The sequence below is a fragment of the Nelusetta ayraudi genome, unplaced genomic scaffold (assembly GCF_046127955.1).
Source record: "Nelusetta ayraudi isolate G7.1 ecotype Tasmania unplaced genomic scaffold, CSIRO-AGI_Nayr_v1 ptg000135l, whole genome shotgun sequence".
NCBI lineage: Eukaryota > Metazoa > Chordata > Actinopteri > Tetraodontiformes > Monacanthidae > Nelusetta > Nelusetta ayraudi.
In genome coordinates this window covers 9237125-9250958 of record NW_027466185.1, presented here as the reverse complement: position 1 = coordinate 9250958, position 13834 = coordinate 9237125, and the positions used below count along the sequence as shown (strand labels likewise).

Sequence of the window (13834 nt, the reverse complement as noted above, 5' to 3'; positions counted from 1 at the left end):
GAGGGGAGGGAGGGAGTGAGGGATGATTAGAAAATGAAGGAGTGGGATGTGACGCGTGTGTCAGGGAGGAAGGCTGAAGAGGGGGCGGGCGGGAAAAACGAGACAAGGACAAGCTGAGTCGATATCTGGTGGTGGTGGTGGTGGGTGGTGGAGGGGTGGAAGGGTGTTGGGGGTGGAGGGGGAGTCCAACTGGTCTGTGTCTGACTATCAGGTGGTGACTATCAGGCGGTGACTATCAGGCGGTGATTTAGGTTTGACTGAAGAGGGCCAATATGTTTTTAAATTATTGGTTTATTTCATTTAATTTTTTTCAGTCATTTTCATGACCTCCTTTTACTTTTTCAGTACTTCAGAACCGCTGTTGATTGAAGGAGTGGACCTTTAAGGTAAAGGAGATTTTTTTTCCTCTCTTTTTTTTAGGATGTATCTCTTTCCGGGAAGGACCGTCGTTTACAAAAGGGAAGCAAATCACGGAAGCTAATTGGGCAAAAACCCTCTGACCGCCACAGTCAAATGAACCGACAGCAAAGTATTACAAAGCAAAAGCCAGAGTTTTTGTGTCAATGATGCAAAGCTTAATGTGTTATTATTTTTACACACAACCCCACTGACTCACAGATGATCCTTTCTATCCCATCGGCTAAGCGGAGCATGTGTAGAGCTGATAAAAGGTGTTGATAGTCTATTATGAGGATGGATCCAATAGCGGACACGCCTGGAATCGGAGGCATCGATACTGGAGGATCGATGCAGACGTCTCTACGAGATGCAGCTCGAGGCTTCCTAACCAGTACGAGGGTCGACAGATCAGCCGCCTGCGACCTTTCCACCAGAGCGGCTTCTTCCTGGTTGCCGTTCATTGGCCGAGCCCAGCACGGTTCCACGGGTTAGCGCAGGGTTAAAAAAAGTTCTTTCATCAAACAGAAACGGGGGAGGAAAAGTCACGGGCAGCCAATAACCGCGTCCTTATTACGGGGCCATTCAACAGCGTATTGAAATTCTATATGTCACGGTCTGTGATCTGAATATTGAACGTCGTGGATGTACATATTAATATGCATGCAGAATCCGGTTGCCTCGCAACACTCGCTTGGAAGCGAAAAGACAAGATGCAGACGGCCAGTGTGTGTGTGTGTGTGTGTGTGGGGGGGGGGGTAATAAAAAAAGCAAAATTCAAACCATAAAGCCGCAGCTCTCGACGAGCCGAGTCTGGCGCTCGCATTTATTATTAACTAAAGGCTCTGCTTTCCAGAGAGCGCAATCGCAAAAAAAAAAAAAAAAAGGAGCCGCGCTGAGGTGAAGCTAAACTTCCTGGAGTCGGAGCCGAGGGGGCTGGCGGAGGTGGTGGAGGAGGAGGAAGAGGAGGAGGAAGAGAAGGAGGCCCCTCTGTCAGCACAACAGCCCCACTTTTCATCACTCGGACAGGAGGAATAATTGAACTACTGGAGAAGGAGACAGCCGAACCACTTCCTCGTCTGAAATAACTTCATTATGGAGGTGCGGAGGGTGGGGGGGGGGCGGGGCGGGGGAGGCCGGAAACGGGCGGGGAGGAGAAAAGACAGTATAATCAATGGGCGCTTGATTAAAAAGGGGGATGTATTGAGCCAAACAGAGCAAGAACATAAGATATAAAGGCATTAGGAAAATACAGGAAATCAGAGAAGGGAAGCAGCAGAGGCTCAGCATTAGCCAAGTGGTGATCAGCCAGTTCTCAACTCTTAGTTGGGTTATTCATGTTTTAGATTCAGGATTTGACATCAACTTTGGGACTGCTCAGCGTACAGCATTTACTAATTAGAAAAGCAAAGTTTACTCAGATAAATAAAATAATATGACATAATGCACAGTCTGTATCTTATATAGAGTATGTTCTATATCAGCGGCAGTTGCTGTGGCTCTACCAACCTCTGCGGACGACTGCTTCCTAAATGAGGGCCAGTTTATCACATTGCACGTTTATTTGCAGTGAAAAAGCACACACGACAGATAAACAAATTCTAAATATTTGAACGGAGCCTCTCGGTCTTCTGCGCCCAGTTGAGCGATTCAGAACCGATTTATCGTGGAGCCCGTCAGACCCTCTGGCCTGACTCGAGGCACTGAATCACTGAGCTGCAATGTATATAAATTAAACATAATTAGCTCTGTGAGAACCAAATTCACAAAAACAAATAATCTTGCAGCAGTGAGAAGAGGGTCTTCTTCGTTTAGGATACTCAGTCAATGTACATGGGAATGTCAGGACTTAATATTAGTTATTTTGTCTATGACAACTTGGGTTTGAGTCTGAACTTACAGTTTGGCCAGGTGGACCATCGGTACCCGGATATCCTGGGGCCCCCTGAGGACAATAAGACAGCAAATATCCTCAGTGCTGATAACAGAGTGTCGCAACAGTTCACACAGCAGCACAGACTGTGTGCTCCAGGAGTGACTCACCAAAAGTCCTGGTGTTCCGGCAGGGCCCCGCTGTCCTTGTACACCCTGTGGAGAACAGGAGAAAGAAAACGTTGAGGGGCAAAAGTCACATGATCGAAACAAAATTGCACATTTGCCTTAAAAATGTATTCTAAATGTGTAAATTAAATTAAAATATTGGAATTCTCGTCATTCCACCAACATGTTGGAGTGAGAAGCAGCCTCATCTCAGCTCTGTCCTAGGGTCCGCTTAAGCATTTTTTTTTTGTAGTGGAGCAGCCTCACATCATTAATAACCTAGGACACTCCCACTCATCTCCAGAAAGTGATGGAATTAGCCCTTTGTTTACAGCCACACCACAAAAACACTCTTGTAGAGTCTCTTTTGCACCCTCCACCTTTGGAAGGGGAAAACCAGAGGGCGGGAGAACACGTGGCTGAGGCTTGTCGGTGGCACTCTTTGTCACATCACAAAGGGCATATTTTCCAACCTGTTTGAACTTTGCTGACTGCAGAAGCAGTAAAGGATGAACTTCACTCATGTCTGGGGATCAGCTTTCTCTTAAATAGTGTGTACAGCACACAATACTAAGCACAGAGGAGGACCGACTCTCTCACTCACTTGCTCTCCCTTCACTCCCGGTGACCCCGGGTGTCCGGGAATTCCAGGGCTTCCACTGTAGCCGCGACCATCCTGCAAGGCAACGACAAACTGGTATAAAACGTGTCCGCCAGTGCGCCTGTGAGCCTCAGAAACAAGATAACGCAGTAAACTGACCATGGGCTGTGTGGCCTGCAGTTTCTGCAGCCTCTCCAAGCACTGGGAAGCATACAAGAGGAGACGTTAGCGGGAAGCAAGCCATCCCCGTCCTCGTCTGCCTGCAGGGCAGCGGCTTCAACTGGCAGCATCTCACATTGAGCCGTGCAAACTTGAAAACCGGGCAATGCAAAATGAGGGATTTACTGTTTTTTTCCTCCCACCCCCAACTCCTCCCGTCCCCCCGCGGGGACTCCACAGCAAACATTTTGCTCTATTAGTCACGTTTCACATCATTCTGAAAATCCCCAGTGCCCCTCTGTAAAATCGCACCCTGTCACAGCTGTCCATGGGCGTTACACCAGGCTTGCCACTGTCTCCCTTCTCCTCCTTGCCACCGGCCATGCCCGGTACCCCCGGCAGCCCTTGGGAGCAACCCTCACCGCCACAGTTGCCCTGGAGGAGGACGCACGTTGAGTTTACAAGTACAAAAAAACCCACAAAAAAAACAAAACAAAAACGACATGCAGAAGTCACTGATAGTTCAAGGCCTGTCTATTATTCCAAATACAACTCTTGGCAGATGAACTTACTTCGTCGGTGCCTTCGGTGGAGTCTTGAGGTAGCTGGTGCTCTCCAGTGGTGTACTGAGGAAGACCAAGTGACATTAAATTAAAGTTAGAATCCCTCTCATCCCTGAGATTAAAAAAAAAAAGCTTCCCGGTATTTCACTTGGGCTGATTTCTTCTGGCCCTGAAGGATCAAAAAGATCATTACCCTCCAAAAGAGATTGATCCTTTTTTTTTTAACTTGTGAAAAATGTCCCACAATTGTGTTGACCAAGCTGCAGTTGTTTCTTAATGCCGCGATGCTAAAATGCATTTTTGCCCCATCAAACAACAGACTTTGTCGCAAAAACTTGTTCACAGAAACAAAAAGTTCACAGCAATACAAATAAGAAGTGGTGTAAAAAAAAAAAAAAAAAAATGAAGTGGAATCAATATTTATCTGGTAAATATATTCATCTTGGTATTGTTTTTTAGGCTATAAAAAAGAAAGAATTATGCCACAACCGCCTTGTGTGTTTTGCTTGATTCACCTTAACTTGGACCACTTCACCATCACCACTCACCGTTATTTATTTTATTTTTTTTCAACAAAGTCTAGATTGAAAATAACATTTTAAAATGCATGATGAATTTCAACTAAATACAATCGGGAAGTAGCTCTTACAGGTCACAATCAAACATCTGCAGTCACATGTTGACACGCCATGCACGGCGAGTACACACAGAGCAAGAACAGAACTTGCATGTTGTCAAATAAAAAGGCCTTTAAAAGCTGCTCTGCTTGCTGCTACAAAGGCAGTGTTGTCCAACACAAGCGCCTGTCAGCACCTGGCCTGCTTCCAGAGCCATTACAGGCCAATTTAACAATGTTCAAACTGGGCTCATTAGCCAGCGCAGCTATCCGACGCGGCGCTCAATCCGCTAATGTTAGCCTTGCTCAAAAGATGGATAATTGCGCAAAAGTAACTACGAGGTTAATACATCTGCCTCTGTTCCGGGTGTAACAGTGTTCAGCAATGAGATGAGTTAAAAAAAAAAAAACAACAAAAAGTGTTGCTGTTCCCGAGGAGTCCCGGGAGCAAAATAATACCATCAGCGTGAAGGAGAAAGGAGGAAGTGATGGATTTATGAGTCAACAAGAAGGCTGAAGTAAGTCTGGGCGTGTGAAGGTGAGTGAATGCTGGGCAGCAGGAGCCCAAGGCAGTCAAACTTTTCAATGCAGGAAGCAGAAAAAGGACTTTGCAAGAAACCCAGAGCCTTCTCAGGACAAGCAGAACAAAAAGAAACTGGCTCAATTTATTACAGTCATCAAAATGTACACTCACCGGCCATTTTATCAACACAACGCAAGTACGTCTTTCTAAATACATGAAGCTTCAGGGTCGCAGGTGTTCATATTCTGCAGAGTTTGAAACCAGCAGGTGGCAACCAGTGGTTGCTGAGAGTTCCTGTTGCTTTTCTGTGGTCTTCACTCTTTCTGATCTTTGACCCCTGACATCAGCGAGGCATTTCGCTCCAAACCTTACTGGGTATTTTACATTTTTTTTGAGACCATCCTCTGCAAACCCTCGAGTGTGTCGTGATGTGGCGAAAATCCCAGTAGATGAGCAGTTTGTGAAAACACTCAGGCCAGGTGCCCATCAAGCACAAACCACCATGTTCACCACGTTCAGTCACTTAAACCCTCCTCCTCCCTCAAATCCAACACTGGTTTTGAACAACAGGCTCTCAGCAAGTTGTCTTCACCATATCTGCATTTCTAAATGCAACGAGTCATTAATTAGCTACTTGTGTTAAACAATTGGACAGAGCACTTTATAAAGTGGCCAGTGGGCGTACACGTTCTTATTCATTGTTATTCAGATTGTTGAAAAGCAAAGCGCGTGAAATTGTCAGGGATCGACCGGAAAACAACATACCTGTATGTATATATATACCTGTATGTGTATGTATATATATGTATATATATATATGTATATATATATATATATATATATATATATATATATATATATATATATATATATATATATATATATATATATATACATATCTTCCTGGAGAAAGAACAAAGAGAAGATTTATGGATTTATGTTGTGAAAGAGGACATGAAAATAGTCGGGTGAGAGGAGAGGATGTGGGATGTGTGAGGACAGGGTAAGATGGAGGCAGATGATGGCTGTGGGCACATCCGAAAGGGCTGAACAGCTTCAAGGAGAATGTCTTTTTTTTTTTTTTTTATCAGATTTTTGATAAAACATTGTTGCAAGTGTGAAGGTTTTGTACCCTTGTAACACTGATCTGTAAAAACAAAAGAAACCAAACAAAAAAGACAAGACGTTGAGGACCGAAGCCACCACCTCCTCCTGCTCTCTCTGTTACTTACGATGTATCCAGGCAAACCCGGGTTCCCCGGTAGCCCGTCATTTCCAGGGTTCCCCTGAAAGAAGGAACTGAGTTTGACAAACTGGTCTGTCGCTAATCGAGGGGCCAACCACTCCCGTCTCCGCCAGAGTGAAAAGGCCTCGGGGGGGCCTGCACCTTCTTCCCACACCTGCTGCGACCTCGAAAAGGTTACACTAAAATCTGACTCAGGTCGAGAATTGGAGGAGACGTCACGTCTGTGTTAGATGGTCAGCGGGGATTAAATGCGGCCCCTCCCGTCCCATCTGGTCGCCGTCACCTCCTCACATCCCTCTCTTGCACCTCCAACAGTCAAGGTTGCAGTTTGCGCTTTATTGGAAGGTCTCGCCCTGATCGCGCTCCAGAAATTAGCATTGGATCGGACTTCCCGAGTGCCTTGATTTCGTGAAAAAAAAGCAGGACCTTCAAATAAATGTCCATGTTCCCAAAGCTCACTCGGGTTGACATGAGTCAAAGTTGAAAGCGCTTGCCGGCACACTTGGCACTCCATTTGTTACTCGCATGCCTGCAGAAGCATTAGGTGCCCGTGAAGGCACAGAGCAGAGTCCAAGCACTGGCTTCCTGAGATGCCCCCCCCTGAGTCCACCTCCAAACCAAACACACCCAAGCTGGAAGCGTCAATGGTAGGCCGCCGCACTCTCACCACGGTTAATGTAGCAGCTAAACCGAAATAAAACCATTGAAAAATGATCCGGCGCACTGTCAGCCTCCACCACCCAGCTCCCACTCTCCCCTACCCGTGGTCCTTGAATTCCAGTAACACCATGAGGTCCAGGCGGCCCAGGAGGTCCAGGAGGTCCTGGTGGGCCCTGCAACACACATCAACGCTGACAAGGGGGCATGCACTCCGACAGAGAGAGACCCCAGCGCTTTCTCTCCCTCCAGTCCACCCTTCCCTCCCTCGAGTCATTTTGTTTTTTTTGCTAAATTCACCGGTATCACATTAAGCTTGCAAATAAAGGGCCAGGTTCTCGTGCAAGGGAGGCCGGCTGGGTAGAACAGACCTGAGGCCCTGGCTGCCACGTGTATGCTTGAGTTCCTGGAGCTCCCTGGAAGGCAAAGGTAATCAAAGTCAGAGCCGCGCGGCTGCTCACCGCGCAGTTAAGGGTAATAAAAACGGATGCAGGCAAGTGGAGGAGGGGTGGGGAGGGGATTTAATCAGCGTCCTCTGGGAACTAACATAAACCAAAGTTGCAGGTTGGGGGGGGGGGAGAGAGACTCGAGACAAAAGGGGCTGTTTTCGCATGCCGCCGGATGCTGGTGCGGATACTCACCGGTCCTCCCACGCCCGCATGCACGGGCATGATGCAGTTGCACTCGCCCGGCTGGCCCTGAAATAAACATCAGAGAACACTGTGCATTAAAAGTCACGGCACGGAGGTACAAGGGGATCAGGGAGGAGATATGGGGCCTGAAGTCATCGCTCAACTTTTCCAACTTTTCCTTGAGAGAAAGGAAACGGAAGGTTCCTTTGTTACGATTAAGAAAAAAAGTATAGACACACAAGACACAATAATCTCTCCAATCTTATCGGCAACCTCTCGAAAAATGAGCAAAGTCCAAAAACACCCGTTAGTGCCCTCTATGATGTCACAGCGGGCACTGACTGCTCTTTCAAATGAGTGAAACCTCCCCCTGGGCGAGGAAGGTGCTCATCATCACCGTGCTCCCCGCTGCGACCGGCTTGGAGTTTCTTTGTTGCGCTACCTCTGATCAGCACATTACATGGATTTGCCCCCGAGCAACAGTGTAGCGCGGCGCCGCTCGGTGCCGGGACGCCAGAAATGATTCTCCTCGCATCGGCGTAATGGACCGCCCCGGATTAAGCACCTGCTTGCATGACTATTTGCACATTTGTTTTGTTTTTTTAACACAGTGAGCATCTTTGAAAGGAAAAAAAAACCCTTGCGTGAATCCATTAAAGAGGGATAATTAATCTCTTGCAAAGCAGCTCCTTTGTTTCTTCCCTGCGTTCCGGCCTGCCTGTTCTATCACGTCTGTGACAGCCTGCACTGGCGGCTTTAATAAATGTGCTAATTAATAGTCTCACAACCCTCCCGCACCCCAAAAAAAGGCTTCGGGCGTTTTTTGCTTTCTTTTTAATTTGTCTGGCAGACACAGGACGCTTGTCACCTCCGCCGCGTCTCTCCAAGCCTGGCGGCTGGTGTCTGCCAGCGCACGTGCGTGCCGAGTGTGGGTGGCGGCTCCAACCATCTCTTGCTATAACCATCTGTTACACCCACCCTCGCCCTTCCTCCTCCTCCTCCTCCTCCTCCTCCTCCTCCCAGGCTCCCTCCGGATCCCTTCATCCCCAACAAAACGGTAGACTTACCTTGTCGCCTTTAGCTCCGTCAAGCCCCTGCAAGACAAGGAGACACGCGTGCACACACGCACACGCACACGCACACGCACACGCACACACACACACACACACAAACACTTAGTTACTCGTGCTCCGTTGTTCCGGGAGAAGTATGACAGGGCAGAGAGCCGAGTGTAGATCAGGGGGACAGAGGACGAGATGGGAGCAGACATTGCCTCTGCTACGGATCGAGGCGGACCCCCGCCCCCCCGACACACACAGACCTCCCTCCCTCACCACCCGCCCCGTTTACAAATGACACTGAAATCAAGGACAAACTGCCCGAGAAGCTGCGGGGGTAATTAAAACCCCGAGCAGACGACAGACAGCAACTCAAGGCTGCGGCTGGTATTTCTTTAACGACTTTCCTGTTTCTTTTTTTTGCCTTTTGTGTTACATATGCATGCGCAGAAAAACACAAAATGAGACACACGCGTGCGGGCCGTTTAATTTCAATAATGGAGAGAGCAGACGACTCACATGCCTCCCTTCATTTCCTGGAGGTCCCAGCAAGCCCTGGGGTCCGTCTCTTCCCTGTCGGGGGGTGGGGGGGAGAGAATGTATAAAACATTATTATGCCAATGTACCAGCGCCACCGCACCCTGGGTGTGTTAGAGTGCATGAACATGCATGAGTGTCATACCGGGGGGCCCGCTACACCAACGCCTGGTGGCCCCTGTGGACCCTGGAGACCAGCATCTCCCTTAGAACGTGAATTTATCATCATTATTTTCAATTTCAGCAAACACAATTTCAAATATTGCTTCTTTTTTTTTTTTTTTTTTTTAAAAAAAAGCTCTAAATCTAAAGGTACCTTCTGTCCTTGGAGGCCCACAGGTCCAGTCAGTCCTGCCACTCCAGGAGGCCCCTGAACAACCATTTACAGATTAGATCGAAACTTCATCTACTGTGCTGCGCTTGAGAGGCGGGACTTTAAATGTCAATCAGGGGAACTTACGACGGGTCCCGCTAGGCCCCTCGGTCCCTCTTCGCCCTGTGATATAAATAAAGGGGGGTGAAAAAGAGGAATATTTTGGTGGCCCGACTGCAGCAAGAGTGAACAGAGATCTGGGAAAGATGTTGTTCAGAGCAGAGACTGCACAGGGAATATTCAAAGGGCCTGGGGATGATTTTAGGCTCTCGTTATCATGAGGGAATGGTGATGGTGCGCTGCCAGAGCTCCCACTATGTCCTGTTTGTTTGAGCGGGCCGCGTCCAATGTGGACATTAAATTGTATTAATGATCCATGTTTTCATTTGTGAATTTTTTACAGAGAACATGAGACTCACTTGTGGCCCTGGGAGGCCAATTCCCGCTGCTCCAGCTTCTCCCTGCAGAGGAGAATCCGCCAGAGTGAGTTTAAAATTAGTCGACAAAAAGCGCTGCGGTGTTCAGAGACGCGAAACAAATAAAAACCCCACCTTGCTTCCTTTGGGACCAACAGGTCCCAGCACACCTGGTAATCCTGGCTTTCCCTGCAACACAAGATTGGATGTTCCTTTAAACTGTAGTACAGAAACACAAATAAACACAGGAGCAAACGTGCAGTTTTCTCTCTCTCTCTCACATTCTTTCCTGGTTTCCCCTCGCCCGCAGGCCCCGGATCTCCTCTTTCGCCTTTGGGTCCTGGCACGGCGACACCGTCGGCCACCGCAGCAGCCAGGGGCTGACAGCTCGTGCAGCCGTCACCCTTGGGACAAAAAGACGATAACGATTTCTACTAATAAAACATCATCTGTTGGAGCAATGCATTGTGTACCAGGAAATGGAGACGGTTGAAATCAATAAAAAGAAAATGGTTTCTTAGAGTTAACACAAACACAATATGAACTTAACTTGAAAATGCAATAATGCCAATATGAGATCAGCTGGATCAACAAAGTCTTGGCTCTACTTACTTTCTCTCCCTTTAAACCCCTTAAGCCGTCACGACCGGGCTCTCCAGACAGACCAGGAGTTCCAGTTGCTCCATCCGTCCCCCTCTCTCCTTGTTCTCCTTGCTCACCCTGAAAAGCAAAAACAAGCCTTGCGAGTAAATTTACAAATTTCTGTCATAAATAGATTAGGGTGGATAGAAGACCTGATGTTTTTAGACATTAGGTCCTTACTAATTTAGCAGCTTTCTTTAGTTATATAAAAAAAAAAAACTAGGACAAGGGAAAACTTTTCATGTTTTAATATGCTTCTGGTTTCTCTCGAGGGCTGATAATGGCATCAGGATATCCTCTTACCTTTCCTAGGCTTAATTTGAGCTTGAAGGAAAAGAAGAATCAGTGTAATTTGCTTGCAAGAGGACATATTGCCTATGCTGATGGGGGATTTATTTCTCCCTTGCTGAGCTGCGTTTGTTCAAAAACACCTTCTGAACTCAAAGCTTTTTTTTCATGGTGCCGTTTGGAAAGAGGTTGGTTGCACACAAGGCTCGAATTACAGTCAGCTCAGACTCTAAATGACATCAAGGTCTTCTGGTGGTGTATTTCCTTTGGGTTGAGACTGTTTGGGACTGATGTGAGACATTGAATTATTTTGATTATTTTAAAAATAATCAAAATTCACCCAAATACCTCTCAATTTTGAGGCCTTGTACCTAGGTCATGTTACTTTTTTGAAATACAGGCAAGAGATTAAGTCATTGCAATTGTTCTTGATGGCAAGTAAAAAGACCATTACTAGGAGATGGCTAACCCAGACACTACCTACTCTAGATGACTGGTTTGGAACCATCCTGGAGGTTTTTAGGATGGAAAAATTGACCTTTCAATTGAGAATTCAGCAAGACAAGTTCTACCAAATCTGGAATAAATGGATTTTGTTTATTACCCCAATGAGAGCAGATTTCTTGTGATCTTACTGTTTTTTTGTTTTTGTTTGTGTGGTTAATTACTATTATTATTTTTCTACTTTTTGCGGCAGCAGCTGTGGGTTGACCCTCCGGTTCTTGTTGTTGTTCACCGTTCTTGTGAACTATTCATCTCATAAAATACCAGGACTTAAACAAAAAATGGAAAGACTTTAATCCGTATAATCTTTTATCTTGTTGTAATGTGCAATTTCTCTGTCCTTTCCAAATAAAGAAAGAATCTCAAAAAAAAAAAAAAAGATTTACAAGGAGAAGCGCAAAAAATATATATATTTTTTTTAAATCAAAATGCTCAAGAGACGTCTATTTTTTTTTTTTTTTTTTTAATCTGACATCAAGGTTTTTGTGGCACTGTGGGGGACGTCGACTTGTGAGATGTACAGAGCATACGGAACTGAGTTTTAGAACATGAAACCTACCTTTTCTCCAGGCGCTCCATTGAGTCCCGGTGGTCCCTGCATTGTCAGACAGAAATTGAGTTTACCATGCAGGTAGACACATTAAATGTTTTATAGGCACCTGCTCATGTGTAACAGAAGCCCTCCTTTGTCAGGCATTGGCTCACGTGAATGTTAAACATTATAAACTAAACACCAATATTCTAATCAGTTTGAAGTGAGTAACAAAATGAACGTGGTCCATTCATCGTGCTACATTCCATCATCATCTTGAGGGCCATGTTGTTCTTTTTAAAAGACCTCAAGCTTTTCTTGTCATCCTTTGTCCTCGGAAGAAATCTTCAAGACACTAATTTTTGGGTTGGTCCTCATTTTATTATCAACCAATACAACCAGAACATGGAGCAGAAGGCCTAATGACCTGAGGCCACACTTGTTCTGTGGGTGTGGATCTTTATTCAGAACAATTTTATGGAACGAATATACAAATGCATTAATCTATGTAATTCATTGATTTATTTTATTCAATTTTTTTTTCTTAACTGACTTAATCAGACTGCTGAAACATAAAAGGCAAAGGTAACTTCTTCCAATTTATTTCTCTCCATTCAGTCACTGAAAGGCAGCGTAGACCTCTGGAAACAACACACATTCCATACCTTTCATGTATTGTGTCTTTAATCTTAAGAATATAATAATGTGGCGCTTTGAATGGGGCTGCTAAGCAACATCAATGAGGACACCAAACATTTCCCAGTGGAATTACAGCTTTCACTGCACACAAGCCGCAAGAACACAGGAACAAAGAGGAACTATGGGTGATGGGGACTACTGCCGCACTCTAACATTTAATGGTGATGATATGGTTTTTGACACCAGAATGTTTCCCTCCATAGCTGCTGCACAACGTGGTGATGCACCTACCCAAAGCTCGAAAATCAAGCTTGCAAAAGGTGGTGATGACCACCATGGGAATCTACCTAAAGGGCTGCTGCCCCCCTTGGAACACATTTTCAGCAATGAAGAACTTCACCAGTCAGGAACGCCAAGAGGAAGTGAAACCCCCGTCAAGTCTTCAAAAGAGCCTGGAGAGTTCTTGCTATACGATTATGACACAGAGGAGTCGGATATCGACGATTCAGATGTAGAAGACTCTGACATTGTGGAATCTGACCCGATCACCAGCTCTGATAAAAACAAAGTGCAGCAATCAAAAGAGCGGCAATAACATTTTTGTTATGGGAGAGTAGGAAGAATTACACCTCAGGGGATTTGAAACACGGACTAAAAAGAAGTATAAAGATTAAAAAAGTAACAGATCATTTTATGATGACATTGTGACATTGTGTCCTGGAAAACTCTTCTGAGACACAGCCAGAGGTTGTGAGCGATGATATTACGAAACAGACATTTCTGAAGAGGGGAAAAAGTTCAGAAGAAGTGCTACCTCCACACTGGAATATGCCGGCCTCTGTGTTTGAAGAAAAGGAAAAAAAGACTTGTGTGGCTTTTATCTTGAAAGTTTTGAAAATAATGGATGAGAAAAGAAAACACCGTAACATGAAGTGGCTCAAGTGTCACATGAGGGCAGCAAAAATTAAATTAGATGAGGTTGTATTTTTCTTACTGCCTGAGTTTTTCAGTTATTTATTCTGACGGTGATGTTCCGGTTTTGTTTTATACACCGACACTATAATTAAAAAGATAAAAAATGGCACTGAACAGTCATTTTACAAAATGTTTCTTCTATGCGTGTGGTCTGACAGCTTCAAAACAAGTCGCAACTAAAAACACAATTGCCTCTGATATTAAAAAAAAACAACAATGTATGGAATAAGGAAAGGCTGAATGAAAAATGATATAAATGGATTACAACTACTACTGTGTCGAGTCGTTTGTAGACTGTTCGGGGAAAGGAAAGACAGTGAGCTTGGGAGCAGGGTAGGTATGGTATGGGCATTTTGACAGAACAGTTCGTTATGTTCACACTAGAACCACTAGTATGTACGTACACACACACACACACACACACACACACACACATA

The 13834-nt window shown here is 45.5% G+C and overlaps 1 protein-coding gene across 3 annotated transcripts in view; it reads right to left on the bottom strand.

Annotated features, from left to right (window-relative positions):
* The window catches only part of col16a1 (collagen, type XVI, alpha 1), a 66379-nt gene that overhangs the window by 8496 nt on the left and 44049 nt on the right, over nt 1–13834 (bottom strand). Inside the window, exons 28-47 of one of the 3 annotated variants that reach the window (XM_076051723.1) lie at nt 11811–11846; nt 10430–10537; nt 10099–10221; nt 9953–10006; nt 9821–9862; nt 9489–9524; nt 9345–9398; nt 9174–9233; nt 9011–9064; nt 8501–8527; nt 7443–7499; nt 7173–7217; nt 6906–6977; nt 6131–6184; nt 3769–3822; nt 3509–3631; nt 3197–3238; nt 3041–3112; nt 2440–2484; nt 2297–2341 (exon numbers count right to left, since the gene is read on the bottom strand). In XM_076051723.1, the coding sequence (XP_075907838.1) occupies nt 2297–2341; nt 2440–2484; nt 3041–3112; nt 3197–3238; nt 3509–3631; nt 3769–3822; nt 6131–6184; nt 6906–6977; nt 7173–7217; nt 7443–7499; nt 8501–8527; nt 9011–9064; nt 9174–9233; nt 9345–9398; nt 9489–9524; nt 9821–9862; nt 9953–10006; nt 10099–10221; nt 10430–10537; nt 11811–11846 (1203 nt within the window). The remainder of the gene's footprint in view (nt 1–2296; nt 2342–2439; nt 2485–3040; nt 3113–3196; nt 3239–3508; nt 3632–3768; nt 3823–6130; nt 6185–6905; nt 6978–7172; nt 7218–7442; nt 7500–8500; nt 8528–9010; nt 9065–9173; nt 9234–9344; nt 9399–9488; nt 9525–9820; nt 9863–9952; nt 10007–10098; nt 10222–10429; nt 10538–11810; nt 11847–13834) is intronic. The other 2 variants (XM_076051724.1, XM_076051725.1) reach the window with 2 other exon arrangements.